The sequence below is a fragment of the Electrophorus electricus genome, chromosome 4 (genome assembly GCF_013358815.1).
Source record: "Electrophorus electricus isolate fEleEle1 chromosome 4, fEleEle1.pri, whole genome shotgun sequence".
Taxonomy (NCBI): Eukaryota; Metazoa; Chordata; class Actinopteri; order Gymnotiformes; family Gymnotidae; genus Electrophorus; species Electrophorus electricus.
The window spans coordinates 20,022,862-20,049,272 of NC_049538.1; the positions used below are offsets into that span (position 1 = coordinate 20,022,862).

General features: G+C 41.7%; 1 protein-coding gene and 2 long non-coding RNA genes across 4 annotated transcripts in view; 1 reads left to right on the forward strand and 2 right to left on the reverse strand.

Moving 5' to 3' along the window:
• Window positions 1–6,417: 6,417 nt before the first annotated feature.
• On the reverse strand, window positions 6,418–11,425 carry LOC113576090. Of its 2 annotated transcripts, none has more exons than XR_004775955.1 (2): window positions 10,701–11,425; window positions 6,418–9,646 (listed from the first exon to the last, which is right to left on the reverse strand). It is a non-coding gene; the product is annotated as an uncharacterized LOC113576090 (long non-coding RNA). The 2 variants fall into 2 exon arrangements; XR_004775954.1 differs by lacking the exon at window positions 10,701–11,425 and adding an exon at window positions 10,307–10,691.
• Window positions 10,339–11,821, forward strand: LOC113576091. Its single transcript, XR_003410468.2, has 3 exons — window positions 10,339–10,425; window positions 11,437–11,515; window positions 11,778–11,821. It is a non-coding gene; the product is annotated as an uncharacterized LOC113576091 (long non-coding RNA).
• A 3,333-nt stretch (window positions 11,822–15,154) lies between these two features.
• The window catches only part of si:cabz01090165.1 (uncharacterized protein LOC100333421 homolog), a 102,693-nt gene continuing 91,436 nt past the window's right edge, over window positions 15,155–26,411 (reverse strand). Inside the window, exons 3-4 of the mRNA XM_027008014.2 lie at window positions 18,621–19,315; window positions 15,155–16,069 (exon numbers count right to left, since the gene is read on the reverse strand). Of these exons, the coding sequence (XP_026863815.1) occupies window positions 18,760–19,315 (556 nt within the window). The 3' untranslated portion in view covers window positions 15,155–16,069; window positions 18,621–18,759. The remainder of the gene's footprint in view (window positions 16,070–18,620; window positions 19,316–26,411) is intronic.

Sequence of the window (26,411 nt, forward strand, 5' to 3'; positions counted from 1 at the left end):
TGATGTAGTGTAGATTGCTTTTAGGTGTTCAGCTGATGCTTACACATATAGACGAACAGATGTAGGTCAAACACGGTTATTAGAAGGGTTCCACTGATCAAAAAAATCAACAAACATGAAACATTTTCCTTTTTCTTTACATAAAATAAACAAAGTTATAATGACTATAAGTGACATGAGCATATACTCACACTCAATATTTCTCTCTCTCTCTAACACACACACACACACACACAAACACACTTGTTATTTACAACAATGAACTGTAATTTGATTTCCAGTAACAGTGATAAACCTCCTCCCGACAGCAAGAGCTGGCTGGTGAAGGGAGATGCAGCTTTCTCTGCATTGGTGATAAGCCAGACCTGAAGCGTCGCTGTTCCGCATGCCTACTTCCACCCTCTACAGACCAACAACCACCATGCAACATGTTGCGGTTGCCTTTAGCTAGGGTCATAACGGACATGGGTGTCAGGAGCCAACCACCCAAACCGCTGTCGGTTGACTCCACAACGCCTCCTGAAAGAGCTGCTGTTTGCCTTGCCAAAGTTTTGTAACTGTCATTTAGAGGGAGAAATGCGTCAAAGTGGAGTTAAATTAGGTTATGTAAACCTGGAGAATGCACTGCCTAATTTGGAACTCCAATTTAAAGTGTCTTGAAATTACTGCAGTTATAGAGACGCATCATTCATGCTGAAATAAATACTTCAAGAAATATCAAGACATTTAAAAAGGGCAAGTACTGAAGCTCCAAATAAAAACGTGTTTATAAAAGCCTGTAAGTAGGATCAAATTACAATAATTATGCCATTTTTACATCTTAAAATTAAGTGTAATGCAGTGCACCTGAATGCCTGATGTTCAAGCAAATCACTCAATCCGTATGAAAATTAATTTGTACATACACACACTTTATTAGAAACAGCTGTCTTGTACTGCACTCAATCACCCCCTTATTAGGTACATCTACCTCACAGGTGTATTTACTGCCATGCACAATTTGTCAGCTACCCTCAACTCGATTAGTACCATAGGACTGTCATAAACCAGATATTATCTGGTTGGTGGACCATTCTCAGCACAGCGGTGACACTCACATAGCAGTGGTATTGTGGTGGCTTGGTGGTGCGAGATGTTCTGGTATGAACATGTCAGTGCTAATGGAGCTTTTACACCTGTCACTTTTGCTAATAAGCTAAGAGTGGTCTGTCACCCAATCATATCTAACTAACAATGCTTCTGTACTACTTATGGAGAATTGGAGCATGACTAATACAGAGGTACCAAATGCTCTATAGTTTCTAATTGTATACATACTTTTCTAGTAAAAGGTATCCATATGCAAAATTTAAGAATTAGTAATTGTTGTATTTGCTTGCAAACCATTTGCTGCATTATATCAATTGAAATAGCTAACCCACTTGTATTGGCTGAAATAAAACATATTGAATGAAATGAAATACACTGCATGCAAAGTATTAATACTCTATCAAGTAAATAATTTATGTCATCAATGCAATTCATAAGAAAAAAACCCCAAAACATTACATACAACTCTTCTCACAGAAATTTCATATGTTCCTTCTTGTCTAACCTTATTCACATAAATAATGCAATGAATAGATCATTGTGAAGATTTCACTGTCTTTCTCTTGTAGAATTTTTTGACTGTTGCCTAATTTCAAATGTCTTTTGCATCGAAAGGACAGGATTTCCTTCCTGAATGGACGACTGTCACTACAGTCCAGAGACCGAGACCAGATCAGTGGCACAAGAAAGCCACCATTCACTCATAGATTTCAATGAAGTTAATTATCTGTTGCCTAATTGCCTTTGGGGCCTTTTGGACACTGCCATGTGTCCTGGGAAAAATGCCTGCACATAAATCTTTAAAAACAGCCAGTTGCAAAAAACAAGCCTTGTCCCGCACTGAGAGAGCCGAATGCTGAAAAGCTGGCATTTAGGCAGGTCCCAGGGGAATAACGCACAGCAGGACACAAAGATGCCTTTACCATGCAGGGATGGAATACAGCCCCTTAGCCCAGTGTTTGTAGTAATCAGATGCCTGCCCCTAAGGATCCAGCCTTGCTGCTCCATACGGGCCTAGCCTTGGTACAACATGCACCTGGGCAAGAACTGAAGAAACAGAAGGAAACGGGCAAAGGAGGAGATAGAGTGATGAGATAATGAGAGAAAGTGAGTGAAATGCAGGAGAGACAGTGCCAGACACACTTATGTCTAAACCTGTGTACCTATACAAATTATTTTTTTACAATCAGGTCTAAAGAAATAAAGAAGAAAATGTTAAGGAGTCTTTCCCTGTTCATCATTCATTTTCTAGCTCCCACATTGCCTACCCAGCAGCCATTTCTGATGGACTGTGCCAAGCTTGTCCTCATGTCAGCCACACTGCTAGGAAGAATTATGGCCTCAGGTGCCTTCACCATGTTCAGAGTTGTGGGACCATGTTCATGCGTTCATGCTTGTGCATCGGAGCAGTACCTTTTTCTTGTTTCTTTCTTGAAAAACAGGATGTGCTTCAATTACTGTGGCAGATCAGCACTTGAGGATTAACTAATGTATGACAACAACCTAAAATCTTTTTTAGGATTCTATATTTTAACCTTTCAAGACATATTAGTGATGTAAAAGCTATGGTGATGCTGCAAACATGTGTTACTGGGAAGCCTCAGTAGCCCTGGCATGCTTCTTTAATGGACTTACCACACAGCAGAGTTCTCTGATCTGTATGGCAGAGCTGTTCCTTGGCCTTTCTCAGTAAAAAGGCACAACTGTAGGCAAGTGCAACAGTAGAGGTGATGCAGGCAGCAGAGTGCGCTCTGCACGTGTGTGTATGTGCACACGCTTTTTGAGTGCATTTCATGCCCCAGCAGAGCACTGAGTTGGCGGCACAAAGCCTGGAGTCACAGCAACCCAGAAGCCCCCAAGAGGGGTGGGGGGGGGTGTAAGAGGCATAACCTCTGACCTCTGACCTTTCACAGCTGCTTTTCTGAAAAGTCCCCAATACCTTTTTCACTCCTCCCTCCCTGTCTCTTTCACTCTGGTCATGCAAGGAGAGAGCACAGACAACAGGATTTCTATACTTTCTGTGCTAAAGGCTCTGAATGCTCAATGTGTGGCTCTCATTCAGCCCCTGGGATCCAATCACAGTGACGCACACACAGTTTACTCACACACCACACACACACACACACACACACACACAGAGGCACTGCCGAGGTGGTAGCAGTTCATAACAAATGATGCTTCAAACCTGACATTTTCTTCAGTATGTCTAATTAACAAAACATGGAAAATGTAAACCGTACTTAAATATAATTACAGCAATACATGTCTGTTGCTACAATAAATAATTGCAGCAACAGACATGTACCTTTGGAAAGTTTTAAAATACAAACATTAACCAATCATAATTTATTTAATATTCACAGACACAAGCACCAGAAACACAGGAGAAGTGGCTGTTCTATGCAATTAAAATAAAACCTACACTTACTTTCGAAACTTGTTTAGGCATATACTTTTTCTTATAAAAACCTAATGCCATGGGTTTCATTATATTTTCATTTTTAACCACTATGTTGATCAGAGTCTTATTTGATCTTTCAAAAATAGAAGAAAATCTCTTTAGTCATGATCATTCATTTATCATTACAGACATTTCAGCAAAAGATGAAATGTTCACTTCTAGAAGCCAGGCCTATGTGCTACTGATTCAGTAGCACAGCCAGGTGACTGAATACTGTTTTAACCAGTGCTTCCAAAATCACTGTACTGAGGACTTCAGTCTCTGCATCTGTATGTGCTATTACTGCTTCAGCACATTTGATTCAGATAATCAGATACGTATCATGCCCTTTATAACCTGGGCATGGCATGTCCAAGTAAAACACAGAGCATGCGGTCCCTGAGACTGAGAACGGAAACAGGACCTCCTGGTCTAAGATGATGTCTTACCATATTCACGTTCATCTTGAGCCTTTTAAAAAGCTAGTCCTGCATGCTCCCTGATGAGTTCATAACATTTCATATTCCAACCACATTCCTAAAAAAGCAATACGCAGTGATCGTCATTGGTCCGCTCACAGAGCCCCCTAATGCACCCCCATTATGACTCCTCCACAAGCTCCTAATGAAATTCTGCTGTGAGCTGAAATGTGACTTTTCCTCAGGCTGATTGAGCAGCTAATGTGATGCGTCTTTGGGGCTAATTAGACAGAGAGAAGAGTTGGTCATTAATATTGATCCTCCAATGCCACGTGCAGGAGCCCGCTTCACCTGCCACTGGCTTTCCCACGCTTCGTCCAAGTCGCGCTGGCTCCGGCCCCCCGGCCTCCACACACATAGACTGTCCCCTCGCTCCCACGTCATGACAGGCACAGAGAAAAGGAGAGAGAGAGACTATAATATGATGGCCATAGTTAATGAGGATCACATTAATTTAAGCTTCTTTTCTGAAAAAGTGGGGTGGTGTTACGTAACCAATGATTGAAGCTCTTTTGTTGGAGTCAAAGCTGAGGTCTGAAATCCTACTAGTTTAGATTACATAAGAGAGCTCCATCAGCTCCGAAATACAGTTAATGACTCGCAAAGAGACAGCATCATTTTCACATCTTACTATTAGTGGGAGCGGAAGAAAGGAAAATGCTAAGTGAGTTATGTAACCTCCATCACAAATAAACTCGTGCCATTAGTCTGTTCCTGAACAATACCGAGTCATGTTCTCTAAATTACTGCACTATGGCCAAGTAGTCCCACTGTGCTTAATATTCTTCCTCTCTCTATATCCCTTTCTCCACCTAACACCTATTCTTCTATTCCATTTCATTGTTTTATTTTTTTTTTCTTTTTGTGATGTGGTCTTTTAATGTGTGTATGTGTGTATGTGTGTGTGTGTGTGTGTGTGTGTGTGTGTTTACTTCTCACTTGCCTGCCCTGTCCCTTCCCTTTGTGGCCCAGGGGAACAAGACAATGGAGGGTTTGGCGCTGGCTACACTGTAGCAGGCTCCGCTGTGTGGCTCTATCCTCGTCTCCCCTCATCTCCACAACAAAAACAGGGTCAGAGCATTCCCACGCTGCCCTGCAGGCCTGCCCTGCAGTGCCTCTTATTAGCGCACACACAGACAAACACACACCCACTCACACACCCACATAAACATGCACATATGCACACCACACATACGCTCAATCACACATGCAGACACACACACACACACACAGAAGCATGCACATATGCACACCGCACATACTCAATCATACACACACACACACACACACACACACACACACACACTCACTCACTCACTACCCCCCCCCCCCCCCAAATGTGCACACACATACTTAAAATGATCGAGTCATTGGCAGCTTGTAAGGCACACTGCTCTGAACTTCTCTGCCCTCCCTCCCACTCCTCTCCTGCTTCTCCCTCTTCCCCAGGGGGTGGGCTCTCTCCAGCTGGGCAGGCACACAAGCCTGGTACCGCATCCCGCCCCATTCAGATGTAGAGCAGGCCGGCACGCTGTTTATGTGGGGAGTGGCATGTTGCGAGATAGTTACACAATTCATTAAAAGCTATTTTGAGACACAAAGCGAATGGCTGCGACTAAACGTGCCTCCCTTTCATAGACTGAGGCCTGCCGGAAAAGCCACAAAGAGCTCTCATTGTTTTATAAGCAGTGGCCTTCATTACTGTTCTAGCCCAGGCAATGCAATACCAATTCAGCACAAAGGGCCATATTGAACTCCAATCGACCTGCGTTCTTTGGCTTTTCTGTCTTTTTGGGAATGAAAAAGAGAGAGAAGCAGACTTCACATCCTTCCCGCAGCTTGGGCTGAAGGTCAATTTACATAATTACTACTTTTCCGATTGCTTGCGTTTGCTCACTCACCTGTCTAAGAGTGACAATAGAATACGGGCCAGGAAGGCAATGTGGCTTCACCATTTGTCACTTTGGTAGTTGAATTGCTCTGCAATAAAGGCTAATTCTTATAGTGGGTTAAATCTGGCTTACAGTTTTTTTCCCCCCACAATATAAATCAGATGCAATACTGAACTCACTTTCTCAAAACTCTTCGTACAATTCCCTTTACCAACACACAATTTTAAACACTAGTTAAACACACCCCCTAAAAGCAATAAAAGCACCAAACCAATTTAGAAACATCTCAAAATCAACACATTCCACCAGAACGGTCCTTCCCAATAAAAACACCCATAACATGCTGACTGAAAAAACAGCAAACTACAATACACAATGTTTCTACTTGGAGAGTCTTGTCTTTTTTTTTTTTTTACATTTTCCTTATACATATTTGCATAGTGTGGACATGAGAAAACAGAATACAACAACATTACTATATAAACTGTATTGCAGAACATGTTAGATGAATCAGAAATTCTGCAATTTGTTCAAAAGTTTATTTTACTAGTATTTTGCAATGGCAGCTCCAAAAACAAAACTAGTCACTGTTATTGCAACAATAAAAATATATATCTCTCAGTAAATATACATGCATTCATACACACACATTTGTTGAACACATGTTACAGTGCCCTATTCAATTCTGTCTTTGTCATTTGGTCACAGGTTCCCCATGTTCTCTCGTGTAATACATCTGGGGTAAAATGCTTCGAATGCCCCATCCGTCCCTGGCAGTCTTCTGCAGATATGTCATGGCATCCAGAAGACATTGCATCAAGAAGGGACATTTAAGTATGTGGATGATGGTCATACACCTTCCACCTCTATGAGGAAAACAATTTCCTTGTGCAGCTCAAGAATGGAGAACATGCTTGGAGGAAAAGTATTGTTGTTCCCGTATGAGCTGCAAACCACTCTCAGACCACATTGTCCCAGATATTCTCTCTCACCTGAACTCCGTCTTCTCTGCTACAAGCCTTCCACAGAGATCATCCATGAATGATAAGAGGTGTCCCCATGTTGTATGGCCCAATGACAAGCTTGTGCATCAACTGTCCATTAGTGGATATCTCATTTGTTACTAAAGTTCTTGACCATCCTCTGTACTCTTCCACCACATACACACTCCTCTCTCTCCCCTGTCCATTCCTCTTCCTGTGCAAGAGTGGTTCCTCTTCTCCCAATCACTTTCCTTTGTCTGGGTGAGTCCATGTTAAACATACATATCATGATAAAGGCACCACCTTTTGTAGGGATCCTGTATTGGATAGAAAACACCTGGATAGGTCTTCTCTGTAATCAGTTGTGAAATGGGCATTTGCATTGAAACAAAAACATAAAATGTTAAGGTATAAATGAAGAAAACCATGACTCAACCCACAGTTTAGTCCACATAGACCAGTGTAATGTCAAATAATCCACAGTTTAGTCCACTTAAACTAGTGCAATATGGTGTGTAGTCTGCTTAGACTACTGTAATGTTAAATGTGTGATAAGCTTTGAAAAAGTGAACATGGAACTGAACATGTTCTGAGTATTGTACTAACAGCTTCTGGTCACATCAATGAAGTGTTCATGAAGCTAGCTAAAAAAAAAATAGACAAAGATTCACACACAGAGACCCACAAGCAGACAGACATACACACATATAAACATACACAAATGCAGAACATAAAAGCACATGCACACACAAACACACATCATTTACCAGCACGCACATTCCCACGTAACAATCCTCCAAACATTTAAGTGTAGAAGTCTGAGATCACTGCCACTCACTTGTTGTCAGTGCAGGCCTATTGCGCTTCACTTATGAGCACTCAAAACAAAACCCAGACCAAACCAAAAGTCCTTCTGCTACCAGATGAAAAAGGCCAAGATGACCCATCAAGGTTGTCAGGCTGACCTCTATGATGCCTGTGAAAGTAACTAACTCTTATGCACCCTATTAATCTTAAGGGCTTACACTACACTACTTAAAGTGCTATAAGAGACAGTGGAAAGAAACATTGATTTGAAAGGAAGCCTCAGCTTTGTTTTCCTGCATGCAACCTTGCACATGCCATCTCCATGCAATTCCCATTTTCATTATATGCTCTGCAATTCCCAACCCTGTTATACACGCTTAAGGACCAGGAGCTGCTCCTTCCCTGTCTGTGCTGAGAGTAAATTCAGATGAACACAGAGCTTTGCTTTTGCATGCATTTCTCTCCTGCTGCCTGAAGGATGGAGATGAAGAAACAGAGAGGATGAAAAAGCACTTCCTCTTCAGAAAGCAGACTGGTGCCAGTGCTGAGTGTTTTTATCCTCCTCTCCCTTTCTTTCTTATGTGTTACTCCCTTCCTCAGGGACAGATCTGGGATAAATGAGCACCTTGCTCAATTTGCATTTGAAAATAGCCACACCTCTTGAGTGGCCACAACAAAGATAACATGTGTCCTTATGAATTTCCAATAGCATTTGTGAGTTGATTTTAGCATCTGGAAATTTAAGTGAATTTCAAAACAGGCGGAACACTACCGCAGGCACTAATAACAGCATTCCTGTCCAGACTGTTATACATTGGTGGGGGAGGGGGTGGGTTGACAAATGGGGCCATAATATGGGGTACCTCTGGGCAGGAGTGTGGTTGAACTCAACAGGTATAATCTTAGATAAAATTAAGGGCACAGAAAATGTGTGCCCTAAGAAAACAAGCAGGAGGCCAGGTAGCCATACTCCTGAGCAAAGCAGGTGGACCTCTGCACAGTTTTTTAGCACCTGTGTGTTACAAACCAGCAGACTGCATAGGACTGTAATCATGTGGGGACTGCTCTGGCATTCATGGTAGTTATTTGGCCCCAGTGAAAAGGAGCAGTCTATGGGTCTGGCATGGCCCTGGGGCATATTGGGTTATTTGCTGCTGAGTGAGTGGTGCATGCTGATTGTGATGGAGGGTGATTCAGAGTCTTTCTCCAGTGCCTGCTCAGCTTGCTCATTATGGCCGGCATCCGGCACCGCAGCCGCAGCATGACAGGACCTGGGGCCCTTAGATGTGTAGAGAGATGGAGGGGATTTATAAAAGGCCAAGATCAAAGCTGCCACTCATCCTTGCGTAGAGGACAGTACACACACACACACACGCTCACAGCACAGATTTAGGAAAACCAAGAAAAAGGTTCATATATTTTATCTTTTAAATCCTTTGTTACTGTGATATTTTTTATCAAAGGGTGGTGGCCTGTAGGATGAAGGTATGTCTTTTACATAAAAACCTTGATGAACTGTGATCATGGCCTTTGTTCATCTTTGTTTTTTTTTTTAATCTACATAACACTATATGGACAAACTACCAAGAAGTGTATTGCTTTAGTTTTCAAGATCATTCTATTGCATGCCCACATAATCTAATTTTAGAACCTGACCATCATACAGGCCTGTTGTCACATTTCTGATGATGTAATGAACAAAAAGTATTCAGATAATCAATGACATGGCAATCACACACCATGCCAGGAAAATAATGGCAGAAAACACAAAAACGACAAGATGTTGACACCTGGCTGAGCTGAAGGCCTATTTTGCTCCATTATTTTTGCAGTTTGACAGCTCCATATGGGTTCTGGCACAGAACAGGACAAAATGCTGGCATTCGCTGATTCTAAAAGAGCTTTACCCTGGCATGCCTTTAGAGAGGCTCCTACCCTACAGTCCACTGAGAAATACTGCAGAAAAGGAAAAAAAACCAAAACAATAATTAGCTGATAGTCATTTGTCAAGCGGGAATCAAGAGTCTCTAAGAGACAAAGAGTATCATGGATGACAGTGTGATTATACTATATAAAGACAAGCGAGAAGTTCGATGAACAAACACATCATCACTACAGTGCTTGTAGCTTGCCGCGACCTATTAGGCCCTTGGCTTGGTAAAAATGCTGCCACCACGCGGGATTTCTGGTCCGTTTTCCCATCCACCACAGTAGGATTTCCTGCCCACCAGCCTTTCACATGGCGCAGCAGGACAAATGTTGACAGGGTGTACTACGCATAAGTCTGAAAGTTAATTCCAGTAATGATCATTTGTTATTGATGTTGTTCTATAATCGATAAAAAAAAAATCCATTTTGGTGGAAAAAACAGGACTACTGTGGCTGACTGTTTCGCGAGTTCTCGAGTGGGCCTCGGTAGTTGCACTAAATGAACTGCATTACGGACAGGAAATGTAGGTCCATCTAAAACGACCGAATAATTCAACTACAACCGTATTGGTAACAATGATCGAGTTTAAAACTCATCCGCAGATACAGTGATTTGCACTCTGTGCAGTTTTAGTAAACAGCAAAATTGTGGAATTCGCAATAAAGTTGTATGTAAGATACGCTTACCGTTCAAGTACTAACAACTTGAGGGAACATCTCGAAAATACGCATCCATATGAGTATGGCGGAAGGATTTTTATGCTGCCAGCTAGCGTTACCGTTTGGGGAGTAACGGTGTTAAGAATGTAAGTAGCCTGCTTTCCCCCCTTTTTAATAGCTCTGCATTGTAAATTATTCCTCGGGGTAAAACATCTTTGTTGTCACGTTTCTCAGAATTGTCTGCCTTTAATTTATTTAAAAAAAAAAAAAAAACTACTGTAAATAAACGCTGGCTACGCTTCTGACTAAATAGATATTGAGAGAGAAGCTTCCTGCACTGCAAGTCCCCAAGAGTTATTTTTTTCCCCCGTTTCGACTCAAGGAAAAGTTAAAAGACGTATTTATGTTGAAATAAACATACCTGTACACGTAGTTATGTTGTGTTGGTTTTCCTTCTTATGGACGTAATGCGTAAAAATAGATACTCGAATGGTTCGAACCTGCGCGGTTTTGTTTTTTTTAGAGGGAATAATGGCACGTCATTTTGGCCAATTTTTCACAGCTCTATTTGTTATGGTGCCTGTGCGACGAGCTTCAGTGCAAGAAGGAGCATAACATAACCACAGTGTGCGAGAGAATATAGTGCCAGTGCATTTGCCTTTAAATGAAGTGTATCTCCCCACAGGCACGAAGACATGAAGTTTTATTCCTCTGTTTTTATCACATTTGTACAGTAGGTTAAAGAGAATGTTTTTGGCCCCAGAGCTTGCCACACTGATTAAGGTTTAAAACTGTAAACACTCAGTCTGTCTTACTGTGAGGACTGGAGTAAAATAGCACAATTAAACTTGAAACTTGTTTGTAAAAACTTTCACAGAGTGACATGACACTTTCTTTGTAAGAGGGAAAAGCACTGCAGTCCAGTCCTGTGCTTCTGCATTTCAGCTCTCCATAGATATAATATCTAACAATGCTACCAATATAGGCCGAACAGGATGCAGTGATGACTACTGTCAAATTTTCAGCCTATTTTCCAAATAATTCAAATATGAACAATGTTATTCCTCTCTTCTCCTTAAGAGTTACTTTTCTATAAATATTTGTCAAGGTTTGGTGATACATGCTGGGTAGGTATGTTTATCTATGCCTTTGTGTAGACAGTGAAGAGAACTCCCAGAGGGCCTAGAGCAGCTGACATACTTGAAGGTGTTTCCCAAGATCTGCACTCAGGATTATGTGAGTGCCACTGTACAGTCGTGCATATGCAGACACGTCATTGCATGGGAATTTATGTGTTAACCAAATGTGGACTACCCTATGCATTCACAATTACCATAGAACCAGTAGGTATGTAACTGACATCAGCACAATGCAGACATCAGTTTGATTTTTAAGATATTGTAACTACTAATGACATATAATGACATAAATGACACTAATCTAATCTAATGACATCTAATGACACTAATGACATAAAAGAAATGGTTGTTGACTTCAGGAGAGCAAGGCGAGATCACTCCCCGCTTGCCATCAACAGCTTCTCAGTGGAGATCGTCAAGAACATCGAGTTCCTTGGTGTTCACATAGCAGAGAACCTCACCTGGACCCTGAACACCAGTTCCATCACCAAGAGAGCCCAGCAACGTGTTTACTTCCTTCGGAAGCTGAGGGAAGCCCATCTCCCATCACCCATCCTCACTACCTTCTACAGAGGTACTGTAGAGAGCATCCTGAGCAGCTGCATCATTACCTGGTTTGGGAACTGCACCGCCTTTGACCGCAAGACCCTCCAGAGAATAGTGAGAACAGCTGAGAAGATCATTGGGATCTCTCTTCCCTCCATCACGAACATCTATATAACACGCTGCATCCGGAAAGCCACCAACATTGTGAAAGACCCCACACACCCTTCACATGAACTGTTCACCCTTTTGCCATCTGGAAGAAGGTACCGCAGCATCCAGTCCCGCACCTCCAGACTGTGCAACAGCTTCTTCCCAGAAGCCATTAGACTCCTGAACTCTGGCTAACTCCAATTCCAATTCAGATTCCAAAATGGGCACTTTTATACATGCTTATATACAGTCACACACACACACACACACACACACACACACACATACATACATACATACATATCTATACACACACTCACACATTGTTTTGCATCGGACTAGTGCAGAAGTCAAACCTCACACAAATAAACGATGCACTCCTGTTGCAGTCTTGCACATTATCCTACTTGCTGCTACAGTACTGTACTAAACCAGCACTGTACTCTGAACTGTTCTGGCTGCTACCGGTGACTGCTATGTTCAGGGTAGCATGTCACTGATTCCTATGCACAACTCGCTTTACATATGCCCAGTACTGTGTACTGGACTAAATAATTGCACTGTCTACTTTTTTGTATTTGTCCTGTCCTGTATTTATTAATGTTTATTTAATGACATTTTTGCACTATATTGGACTGTTTGCACTTGTGTAGCATGTTGTCTGTTGCACTGTTTTGTGTTGCACCATGGTCCTGGAGGAACATTGTCTCATTTTTGTTGTGTACTTGTATATAGCTGAAATGACAATAAAACCTCTTTGAACTTTGAACATCATTCTATGTCATTTGTAGTGTGCACGGAATAGTTGGTTAAAGGTGTTTCATAGGATTATGGTTATGGTTAGATGTAGACTTGGGCTATGGAACACCCTTGGCAATTAGATGAGAAACACCATCAAAAGAAAATGAGAAGTAGAAATAACTGCATAAAATGTTTCAATTTCACATCTTTGCACCATCAGTGTGCAGTGTCTGGAGAAATCTGTAGTCACTGCTTTGACAGACAGGTAGAAGGTGTTGTCATGCAAAAGTGCTATGGCCTATGTTGTAAGATTTAGGGACTCAGCTGTAGGCTGCTTCTGTTTCTAACAGGACAGGGTAGCGTGCAGAGGGAGGTAAATGGGTCATCACTCACATCCATACCTCTTACATAACCCCTGTGTGAACAGTGTATTGGATGCGCAGACTCCGCTGGGAGCCTAACACGAGTGTCTATGCTGACATGTTCAGAGAGGCTAACTACGTTGCGTTGTGATCCAAGGGTATGTGTGGGAGTCGACATCGTAATTTATTCACAAATAAACTAGCGCAGGGCATGCAGCATGTGTACGCGTGCGTTAATCGTTTCATTAATTAGACAACAGCATTACATTGTCAGTGATTTGAGAAATGGAGACAAAAGTGCATACACAAAACTATTGAGTATGCCTATTATCTACAGCGCTCTGCTATGGCTACGGTGGAAAAATTGCTCGGTGAACATTCATTAACATCTGATCAAGCCGCTCCGAGCTTGAGCTAGAACCCAAGAGCTCTTCGGCAGTGCTTGTTCTGGCTTTTAATGAGAAACAATACGGCATCTGTTGAAACGGCAGGATATCTTGTAGCATTAAAGCCACCATGAACGTACAAATATTTCGATAGAGGTAGGCTCATCATTTTTATCGTAATGCAGAACACAAAATACTTGTTCTTTCTTGCTGTCATCTTACTGTCTTGGCACATCACATGTTTTGGTGGAGAGCGGAAAGAAAAGGGAATATATATATATATATATATATATATATATATATATATATATATATATATATATATATATATATATATATAAAACATTTGACGTGAGAGACAATGCGCAGCTGAACTGACACAGCAAATCCGTGTTTGAATTCCGCCAAATTGACTGTTTGACCATCTGTGATTCTGTGGCATGCCGCGCCAGAATCAGATTAGCTAGTTAATGTATTCTAGTCCAGAGGCCTGGGTAGGGCCCGGCCTAGATGGGAAGTCATGAACTTGCTTATTTACCTCTCAGATCGCTAAATACGGCCATAACCTGTGGTCTAGGTTAGGTTAGGGGTCCCCGTATACATAGAGCACAATTTTGTCTGTCTTATAATAAAACACTTGCTTGATTAAGCGAATAACTAGGTTTAACGTGATCAGCGAATTTATACATCGTGGGTCTTGATAATGTGACATTTTAATACAGTCAAAGCAACTTGGACGCAAACTACGATGCGCCTGGATTTATAAATAGATAGATAGATAGATAGATAGATAGACAGACAGACAGACAGATTGATAGATTGATAGATTGATAGATTGATTGATTAATTTCGGCATTCCTTTCATATCCAGTCACAGTTTGTCGTTGCTAAACCTACTAAAAAATGCAATAAACTTACATATCTCTGTACGTTTATTAAAGTTGGCTCTGGGGCACGCTCATAAATAAATAGATAAGAAAACAGATAGACATAATCTCACTTTGCAGCTGCTATTCAAACATGAAGTCAACAGCAAGCAGTTGTACGAACAAGGTTAGTGGTGACATCCTGTGGTGGAAGTAATCATTTTCCATTAAATCTACCAACACAGCATTCCAGTCCCATTGGCTACACATCAAAATGTGCAAAAAGGCTTTAAGAAATACACACGGACCACTAAGATTAATAATGTGATGGCTAAATTCTAATGTGATTAAAATATGTATGGAGATTAAAGGTGTATGAGGAGGATTTTGATATTCAGTCTGCTGAGACTCTCTGAAATGCAGAGTGATCAAATGTCTAATATGACCTGAAGCACTACAAAATTAAATGCTAAATGAAGAGTTAAAATGCATTTAAATGGACCTAATAGCAGTAGTTTAACAACACGTACCACTATGTTTCAAATACAAGGATTCCTTAAGAATAATATGTAAATGAAACTTTTACTATTTGTCACTGATATGAGAAGAATGGTAACTTTTGCATTGCTATTACAAGAATGGTAACCAGAGCTAAATAGTTTCTAAGGGAAAAAAGTTTCACACATTTTGATAAAAATACTTTATTTCTTTATAAATCCACATATAGTACCTATGAAAGCATAAAATTCCATCCCAGGACATTATTATTTTCACTTATAATTCAAATCATAAATGGCTGAAGGTGTACCTCACATACAAATACGTATACAGTCAATTGGAGAGAAGAAATTCTTCATTAGGCCTGCTTTCAAAACGGCCCATTTATTGTTGAACATTGTTTTTAATGTCTGTGAAAGTCAAGGTGTCTTAAAAGTCAGAGTATTCAGGTTTTGTTGGTACATATCATTTTAAAATGTTTCGGTGCAGGGTGAGTAACGAAATCCTAGTAGTGACTTTTCCTTTCGTATAAATCTTCAGAACCCATGTACAATCAGCTAAACAGATGTCCAATTTCCCTCAAAAGGGAGGGAAAGTTACAGAGAGAGAATTGAGACAATAGAAGAGTAGAATATATTATCAAGTGCCTGAAAAGTTCACCAAATGGTTACTCAGTATACTGATTTTTTAACAACCTGCACTAACACTGTATTTCCATCAACCATTATCTGTTAAAGTCGAACATTTTAATCCTTTGGCTTTGCACCTTTGCACAGACTGGACTTCCCACGGTGACTGAATATTGAAACTCAGTCTCGATAATTATTCAGTTTCCATAGGTTCATGAAAGAATAGCCACACAAGTCCAATGAGGGTAATTTTTTTTTTTCTTTCTTATTCTTTTCTCTAGGAATGATGGCCTGTGGTTGGGACAAACTCTTGCCCAAATGCTCCAAAACAGGGTCATTAATGTCCATTGTTTGTGTAGGAGCTTGCATAAGGGACCGAAAACAGTTGTTACTGGCTTCCACCCACTTCTTCTCCCAGTAGTATACTGGCTCCAATCCCAGGCAATTCTTATTAGCCTCCAGCTTGTGTTTGCCTAGAAGAACCAGAAGTAGAGATGTTAGAGCCAGCTGCTGCCTATTTTAAAAAAAGGAAAAAATTGTAACATGTGGCAAAGACTACGCTGAATAAAATAAATAATAATAAAATAAAAACAATGGTAGTTTCATTTAAAAAGTTCTTAAAAATGAAATAAAATTACTTAGAATTGTGTGCCTACAGTATTTGCAGCAGGAGGAAACTCAACCTACATGGCTGCAGTTCTACAGATTTCTGCTGAAGCGTTTCATAACCATGCCTTACTCAGCAGATTTAGAATATGAGGAGCATATGGAAGGTAAATTCAGCATGTTAAAAACCCTGCAGACAGACTGGCTTTCCAGAAGGTTCCTAGACTTCTTTCACTCATGTGCTTTTCAATACTTCCTGAACAGCATTAGCATCGGAGAAAGCATAGTCCAATATGAAATAAACAGCTCTTCCAGACAACATAAGCTAACTGAGCATAAATGAAAAGGGACAATGAGGGGGGAAGTCGTATGGGGTAACCGAGTGAGGCCAGACGCCGTTTTCATGCTCCAGCTCACTAGTGATCTGCAAGCAGCAACACGCTAACGCTAAGTCCTAACTATTTTTAGCACAGACTAGCCTGACGCAGTCAGGAGGGATTCTGGGTCGGAACTGTTGTTGGCAGGAAGATGATGAAGAGGTTATGGCACACTTTTGGTAGCATGCAAACAACAGTGATTACCCTCAACGACAGGGCCCCATCCCTTCCACCGCATGCTGTTCCCCCTAAAGATTAGCCCATCTGTCTCCATATCTGAAGCTCAAAGCTTTTGCCCCTCTATAACTGTCTAACCCCTCTCACCTTTTCACCTATCTTCACTTCACATCAAAACATCCCTATTCTCCTATCTCCCGCATCATCCGTTCTTGCTTTTTTATATTCTGTACTACCTGTCTTCTCTCTCTATGGCTCTTTTGAAATGCGCTCTATCTTTTGCCATGTTGTATTCTCTCCACTTTTCAGGCCAAGGTAAAAAAAAGAATTCCAGGTTAGCTAGAGAACTCAGTGCATGTTTTCTTCCATTTCTTCTTGCACTATACTCAAGACCAGTTGCTAAAGGAAATGTCCACAAGAAATGGACACTACCTGCTGTGATTCACATTATATTCTGAATTGCAGTTGAACATGTACCTCAGGATAAATAGTAGATAAACTTTTACTCAGAGAGAGTCCAGCTTCATTGCAGCTTTAGAAAGGTTCTCTGTCATCCTGAGAGCAGTTATAAATTAAGCAGTATTATTTTATGATGGCCATCCTCCTTATATTTTCACAGTATAGGACACTTCCTAAACTCCAAAACTTTAAAATTTTTTAAGTCTGATCACATAATGAATCTCTCCGCATCTAATTATATAGAAGGATAAACACTTATGGAATAATCTTATGAAATGTTCATTTGCTTCAGACTGTGGTCAGGCTGGAATCAGCTTCTGCTATTACAGGGCATGCTTTCACACCAAACACGACTGACAGGAGCACCTTTCATACCGGTATACCTGTTCATGGCCATTTTTACAACATGCTCTGCCAAAGCACTTCAGTAGAACTAACCCATGACCAATTGACCAAGATGCCTGTCTCACGTTATGTCCATGATGTTAAATGGAGTAATCTCAAGAAGCCAAGCGTTCTAAACCAGCAGCTATAACCCTACCCCTCTAACCTGGCCACCCAACCACCCATGTGCCCAGCTTTGGCAAGAATTAGCCATTCTCCACATCCCACACTGAGCTCCATTCACACTCAAACTGCACAGTTGTGGAGGAGATTGACTCTCCAGATGCACTCGAGCTGCAACTAAAATACACCTTAATGTCGCTGGGGCGCTGATGATTGGTTTCGCAGAAAAGAAAATACGAGAGCCAGCACGAGGACAGGTGGCAAGCCAAGTGGGGGCTTATTTTCCTCTACAACCTCGCTCCCCCTTGCCCTCCTTCCCTCTCTCACTGCATCTAGGTGCTGTGTGAGGTTTATGATGATTGCTTATTCCCACCAGTTCTCAGACACGTGGGTGGGGGTCGTGGAAGTGGTGGCTGAAATAGAGGGATTTTCATCACTTTCTCTTTGTGGACGTAATGCTGCCGTGAAGTGGATATTTAAATACACCCCCTGCTTCACACAAATACCTATGTACAGCTCTAATGCTTCATAACAACAAAGTAAGCATATGCTTGTTAATCCTTAGTAGGGATTATCATAACAAATGGACATAATGTGCTGATATACAAAGGCGTCTGGCGAACATAATAGTGAATGTTGTAAACATTCACTATTATGTTCACTGGAGTCTCCTTACTCTTACAAAAAAGCAATACAAACACATTTGAACTAATCTGTAGTCAGTCTGTCCATTTCAAGACAGATAAAGGAAAAATATCTCTTTGTTAGGCTGTAATGTATGTACTAACTGGCAGTACTAACAAATACTAAATGTCTCACCATCTGCAACATTGTGAGGTTCTATGACTACCAGTTGCTTAGCAACAAATCTTAACAGAAGAAGAAAAGATGAACTCACCTTGGACAGGAGGTAATCTTCAGTAAGGCAGAGAGACCCCAGCACCAGAAACAAACAAACAAAAAAAACAACAACAAAAAACAAAAACCATACAGAAGAGGAGAGTTGGTTGGGTGGTGTAGCAGAGCTTGACCCTGTGTTATTGCGATATAGAATCCTCCTCTCTCACTGACTTCCCATAGTCGGGATTCAAGTCCACCACTGTGGTGCCTTTCAGGGTACCATAACCCCTCTCCTGGGCTGCGTAGCCCTCTGGTCTCTCCTGGCTCAGTGGGGCTGAGGGCTTGCTGGCAGCGCCCGAGCAGGAGGAGGAGCGGGGAGGGGGGCCCACCACCAGGGCTGCCCCCTGCTGGCTACCGTTGGTCTGTGAGCAGACGTTGCTGACGCGGGCGGCCTTCTGCTTGTAATGCTGGCTGTGAAGCTTGTACTTCATCAGCAGGATGAAGATGAAGACGAGCACGGACGCCACAATGATGCCGCCAATAACGATGATCATAGTGCCACCCAGGAACTGGTCATGGAGCGATCGGCAGTGGTGGAAGTCGCGCTCAGTGCTGAACGCAACGCAGCCCACCAGACGGGTGGCTGTGAGTGCCGTGATGCCGTCGTCATACACGGCCAGCACGCACAGCTCATAGTCGCGCGACGATGCTAGGTCGTTCAGCTGGAACAGCTTGTGGGAGGCGGGAATCATCCTGAGATCGTGTGTGTATGTGTAGAAGCGAGAGAGAGGGAGAAAGTGAGTGATGGGCAGAGGAAAGTGGAAAGTGGGGGAAAAATGGCAAGAAAAAAATTAAAGATTTTTTATTTGAGAAAGATATAAAGACATACATGGCCCTGTATTATTGTAGAAATAAGGAAAATATGTGAAATGCAAAATGCAGAAAAATCAAACAATACACAATGGAGCAATACGTTTTGTTACATTTAGTGTCTGGTATCACTGTAGCACTGACAGTATTGCTCAAGCTTACCACAGTGAAGGGCAGGACAAATCAAAGCATTCTCTACTTGTGACTAGGGAGATGCCTGATTGGCTGGCACACTGCATAGCGACAGGGGATAAAAAGAATCCTGCAGTTTCTAGCGAATAGCAATTGCAGGGACCCCTGGCAATAAACAGCTCATGGCACAATTGGGACTCAGTCCCGCACACTGATAATAAGGGACATTAAAGATAGGCTGTGAGTGGTTAAATGTGTATTCCTTGAAATTTTTATATATATATATATATATATATATATATATATATATATATATATATATATATATATATATATATATATTTTGTGTGTGTGTGTGTTTGCAAGGCACACTACTGTCTGTGTTTATTAGCACACTACTGTCTGTGCTTTATAGAAGTCACCTACATTGCTTGCGGACAAGTCTAGCACAGCCTTCACAGGTGAACGACTGACCCTACAACTTACATTCCGATTACAGTCAAATTACTTGTGACCTTCACATTGTAATACACACTCACACACAGACACACATGCATGCTCCTCTACCATGCATGGCCATGTGTAAATATTATGTGTTGCTCCCCAGGTTGTGTGTGCCATTCAGTCAGTGGGGGGTTTTCTGACAAGGCTTTTTGACCTATGTTTCCTTTCTATTTATCAGTGTTACTGCAACGCCCTGGTGTACTGGCCTGATAAGATAAAGACCTGCTTGTATAGGGTAGTTGTTCTCTGTGTGTTTGTGTTTGTGTGAGTTTGACCATGAAGTTGTTCATGTGTAAAATTACTCATGTAAGGTAATGCTTGGAGCAAGTGAGGTCACATATTTCAGAAACATTCAACATGTATTGGATATGAATTGTAATCCTCTATTGTGTAACAGAGTCATGCACATCACATGAAGATCTAAGAACAGCATAGGGCACTTTCAATATTACCATCAAGGACCATATAAATATTGTGCTTTTTCCTCTCTACAAACCAGTGGAACCAAATTATCTGCATTTGAGGCACTGTAAAATTCACCCTGCCTCAGTAAAACCAGCTGTGATGGGGCCACATCTGATCGTCCCAGCACATCATTCCTGTGCATGGTCTGCTTTCCCATAAACAGGCTGCTTGAGTGACAGTGCTGCAGCATGCCACAGCGGCTGTAAGTGTGGCCAGCCCCCTATAGCCACCTGAGCCTGGCTAGGCTGCTCTACAATCAGCCTCTAACAAGCTGCCACACCGAGCCTGCGGCGGGCCGCGTGACCGACACATATTGAGTAGGGCTTCTCCCCTTCATGACTGCAGCAGACGCCTGCTAAACAGCTGTGGGGTGTGGGGTGGTATGTTATATCCTGCAGTCACGTTGCCTGGGCATGCAACGGGTGAAAGGTCAGGAGGGTGGCGGGGCACACGGAGGTCACCGCATTTGACACGTTAGGAGTGTGGCACTGCGTGGCAGAAGTGGTGCGGTTTAATTACCTACTTGTAGCATGCTGTGAGAGAAAATCTAGAGAAATGAATGGGAGAGAGAGAGACTGGGTGTCTTCGTGCGCTGGGGATTCAGTAAGCCTTCTCCTAATGACAGCTGACAGTAACCTTCTCCGACATGACCTGCACCTCACCCTATTCTAATAATCTACTTCCTAATAAGCCACTTTCTAAAACCTCCCTCTGCCATGTGCTCAGCATCTTCATTGTTCTCATGGCAACCATTCCTGTTCCCTCTGCCGGACCCACCTTAACCCAGCTCTGGGTCGCTTTCTATGCCATCTCTCACCACTGCCATGTACCCTCACCCTGCCCAGCGTTTCTCCAGCCAGTTCTACTTATTCGGCATCTCATGATTCCCTGGAGACCTGACATTTGCCTTGGGTTTCAAATGTACACTATGAAGTCTTCCTCGAGCGTCTGGTGTTTTCTGAGCTTGAATGTATACCCGCATTATGCTTTTGACACCTGTTCTTCCCCTTTCCTTCTTGATCTTACCACTCCTTTCCCCTCACTTAAAAGTTTGCAGCACCTGACCCTTCCGCTCTTTGCTGCCAGCTGCTTCATGTTCTCAGGCAGCTTCTCATCTTGCAGCTTCCTACACTATCCAGACTTTATCCGACTCCCTTTATCAAACCCCCCCCAAGGTCACACTCTATAAACAATCTCTGGTTCTCTCAACCCTTTAGGACAGCCTGCACCTTGAGTTATTTTCTACCAACCTCTCACTGTCTGCAGGGAGTCTGCAGCATGTATACCTAATTGATTCTGAAAGGCATTTTGATTACTCTCCACCATCGTAAACCAAAAGCACTCCCTTTGCTTTTTGCATAATTAACAGCAAATTGCTTTTCGTATGTATCTTTTTATGCTCGTAATCTGTCCAGGGGGACATGGCAGAAATTAATTACACCCTCCCAGACCCCTTTAATGAGGAATCACTAGAGTTAGTGGTGAAGGGGCCAGGACAGAATATTAAGAGAGAAAAATCAATGTAGTCATTCCTGCATGGTGGAAATCCCCGAAACAGGAGTTTGTGCACAAAGAGTTCAAGTGAATTCAAGCAACCAGGAAAATTCAACAATCCTTAAGGCATCTTGGGCTGCATGAGAGTATTGGTTTTTCATCTTATTAGTGGAGAACGCAGAGCATGTGTCTTTTAATAAATCATTGCTGGCTGTGGCCTTTTGAGTGATGGAGTGACTCCTAATTGAGCACCTTAAGAGCAGACTAGGACTAGAGATGGGCTTTTGGAATGCTGCGAAACGCAACAGTTCTGGCTCGCCTCCAAGGCTGGACTTCTGCAAGCCCATCCATTGTCTAATGCAGATCCTGCTTGGCAAACATCAGGCAGCTGCTGCTAATAACTTGGCATTCCTTTCATATGTACAGAAATTATGAGACTTGAGACTTGACAGGGATTCTCCTCAGGCAGAGGATGCTCAAAATGAATGGGAATGGCCCTTTCATTGTCATATAATGTAGAAAAGAGACCTGCTAGATCACTGCGTATCAGAACCTGTCTTTGAAACATATTGCTGTGTCCCTGTGTGGATGCCATCTAAAGCCATTTGTATTGATCAGTGGAATTTGGGTTTTTTCTCCTAAACTGAAGAGGATTCAGCTGAGGAGCAACAAAAGGCTTACTCTTTGAAGCTTGTTCCCTACAAACAAAATGCAGAATCAATTCATTAATCAATTAGAATAGTATCAGCTTTAGAAACCTGTTTGTGTAGAGAGCCATTATAATCTGATGAGTTCTCATAATAAAGAGAAAGAAAAGAGTGCTATCCAAGTGGATGCTTACCAGATCATTTGAAAATATTGTGTACAATCAGGGCAATGTTTATTGATCTGATACACAAGCCACTCAGTTGTAAACAGAGTCCATGGCAAACATCACCTGATCTTTCTTAATATTAATTTAAACTCAGCAATGACAAATGATGCTCCAGATATTCCTGAAAGACCGTTTCCCCAGTTATTCTGAATCCCATTTTAGTGTCAACACATCTACTGTGCTCTTCTATCAAAGAGGAAAAGAAGTGAGACATATTAAAACATATTAAAACATGACACAACATATTAACAGGAATCTGGATATCACCAAGGGATTATGTCTAAAACATGATGATAATGATACATAATCTTATTTCATTTATCCTCTGATTTACATTTGATGGGAGTAACACAAATTAACTGTAGAGGTTCTGTTTCCATAAAACATCCATCAGTCCAAACTGCATTGTCCCTACCTGTACTAAACCTGTACAATTTGGATTGACTAGAGGAATCTCTTTTTTAGCAGTAACTGCTTTCTGTAGCTACTAATTAGCTGTGCTTAGTGGTTAAGGTGTTTTAGCATCTGCATTTTAGGCCAATTTATAATGGCTCACCCTGCTTCTTTTGAGTTTCTTTTGAGATTACAGATACCCTGACATTTTGCTGCAGAATCTCCTATAACATGGAGATCATTCTTCAGCCTTTGCAAATCCATCATATGCATACACATGCTGTCATACTTGTTCGATCATGCTTCAAAGCTCAGATTAGGTTTTCATGTTAGGAGGCTGCGCTTATTTTTTTTTCAAGCAAAAAACAATGTACATTTGCCAAGAACTTCAACTTTCATCTCATCTGTCCTTAAAAAAGGTTTCAGTGGTACTGCACAACATCTAGTTGGTGTTCAGCAAACTTGTGATGGACAGCTATTATATTTGGGGCAGCAGTGCTTTCCCCTGTGGTAACCTCCCAAGAACACAACTTTTTTATTGTTTTTCTTGTAAAGTGTACCTGATTTTGAAATGTTGGAGGCTCAATTCCTATGAGTGGGAACAACTTTTCTTTGGAGGTCCCCAGAAATCATTTTGATTGAGCCATACTGCTGGATATAATTCTGTGGTGTATAGCAGGTAACCAAGATTGTGTCTTTTTTAAAGCAGGGCAGATCCAGTCCAGACACTGATTTGACTGGAACACTTGACTCCAAGTAACCGCTTTCAAGAGGTATTCATTCTATAGCATATCAATCAGAGGAACTTAGCCATCATTTGTTTTGATTGTTTAATCCATTTGTTCAATAAAATGTAACTTTAGAACCTTGAGGATAGGGAGTAACTAAGCATCATGTTTTTCAAGGAGTAATGCCAAAGGTAGACAGATTCCATGGAATTGTATGGTTGAGAAGAGGATTTGGGCAGCAACAGATTTAACTAGAATCTTTATAGTTGTATGCTATGATTATTCCCTCAATTATTGTTTGGATGACAGTGGTAAGTGAAGCTGAGCAGATGCTTCATGCGACTGAGTTTCATTAAACTGAACCACAGTACTAGCATGGAACGAAGATTTTTCATCATTGTTTCCATGCTCATTAATGTTATAAATGGTATTTAGAATGGTGAGATTAAGGCTTTAATGTGAAAATAGTCATATGTTATTTGTCACTGCTATGTAGCCATTGATAGCAGTTAATTTAAAAGTTGGTACTGTCTTTGCTGACACCTTTGCTGACTATTGTCATCTACTGCTATAGGCTCTCTCAAATTAGTACGTATGCTAGCAAATATGAATGCAGCAATAGACACATGACCAACAATCTAACTGAAAGGAACAAATATGCCACTGCTGTAGTCATGCTTGAAACCCTAGGCTACAAAATACAAGTCAGAGGACACTCCTGCTGTTCCTTTTAGAAATAGAGGCAAGAAAACAAGATTAAAAACAATTTGGAAGAAAGTCAGCAAACTGTCAGAGCTCCAGAAGGACATAAAGATCAAAGATGGGGCCTAGCTATGGAAGATGTACAAAGGGACAGCCAATAAATTAGGCTCTAGTATCTTCTAAACAAAGGTTAACAGCACTGGCAACCAGACTGCACAGATAAATAAAAGAAGCAGTGGCCAAAAGAGTACATGTCTTCTTCACCAATAAACCATCCAAAGTATATTCTCAGTTTCAGTGCAACCCTGACTGTGGATCCATGCAGAGCTCAAACAGAACAGTACTGAAAGAGCATAAAGGAAAATGAATCATCACATAACACCTGCACTTAGAGGTTAAGAGACCTCAAAGCAGAACACCTCAATCTCCCAGAGCAAGAAACATTCAGCATTGCAAAAGCAGATGTCTCACAGCAGGTTAGAAACATGAATAATTGGTTAGTCCCAGCTACCAGCTAATAACTACTGGCTCCCATCCATGCTGGCCAAGGCAGGACAGGTCTTGTCATCAAAGACATCAAGGACATCAAGATGAATGAGCATATATGCAAGAGTACTGCTCATAAGGGAGTTGGTAACACTACCAGAAGTTCAAAACACCACCTACTCACAATCAGTTGTCCATCAGGATTCCAAGGTCAGACAGACCAACCTAAGCATTGCTTTGATGGACTACACATCTGGATACTCAAATGCCTAGCCCTGTATAAAGTCAAAAAGACCATAAGGGCCTTCATCCAGAACTCAAGGGAACACTGGAGGACAACACCAGAAGCCAACATAAAGACACTGTCCAGGTCACCATAAAGTGTGGCATATATGAAAGATGCAATGTCCCCACTGCAGTTCTGAATAGGCCTGTTTCCTCTCAGCCAGATTATGAATAAGAGTGAGTACAATTACAGATTCAGGAGCAGAACTACCATCAGCCACCTCCTGTACATGGATGACATCAAGCTGTAGGTCAGCATAGAAAGAGACATTGACTCACTGATCCACCTGAACAGCGTCTACAGCAAGGACATAGGAATGTCACTGGCGTTGCAGAAGTGTGGTTGGTTGACAGTAAAAAGTGGAAAAAGTGATCAGGACAGAGGAAAATGAACATCCATAATGTTAAATAACAGACCCGAAGGACAGCTTCAAATACTTGGAGATTCTCCAATGACATTGAAACCATGAGGCAGAAACAATAACAAGAGCAACATCCAGTTGAATTCGGAAAAATAAGGTGAAAGCCATAAACATGTATCCCCTGCCAGTCATCAGATGCCCAGCAGGCACAATAAGTGGGCCAAGAGAAGAACTGGAAGACGCCAATGCCAACATCAGAAAACTCATCACAATGAATGAGACACTCACTGGGGCATACATCACCTAAGATCCAACATCCAAAAGCTGTTTGCCAGCTGGGTGGATGTGAAAAGAGGCCTACAAAGAGCAAGATTCATTGTTCAGGGTGAGACACAAAATATCCATGAATATATCAAGCAATGGCCCCCAAGAATGAGTGCCTTAGTCAAATGGTGATGTGATGGAGAACAACAAGGCTAAGATCCTGTGGGACCTTCAGGTCCAGATAGAAAACAAGTAGTGGTGAATCCACTGGACATCGTGATAGTAGACAC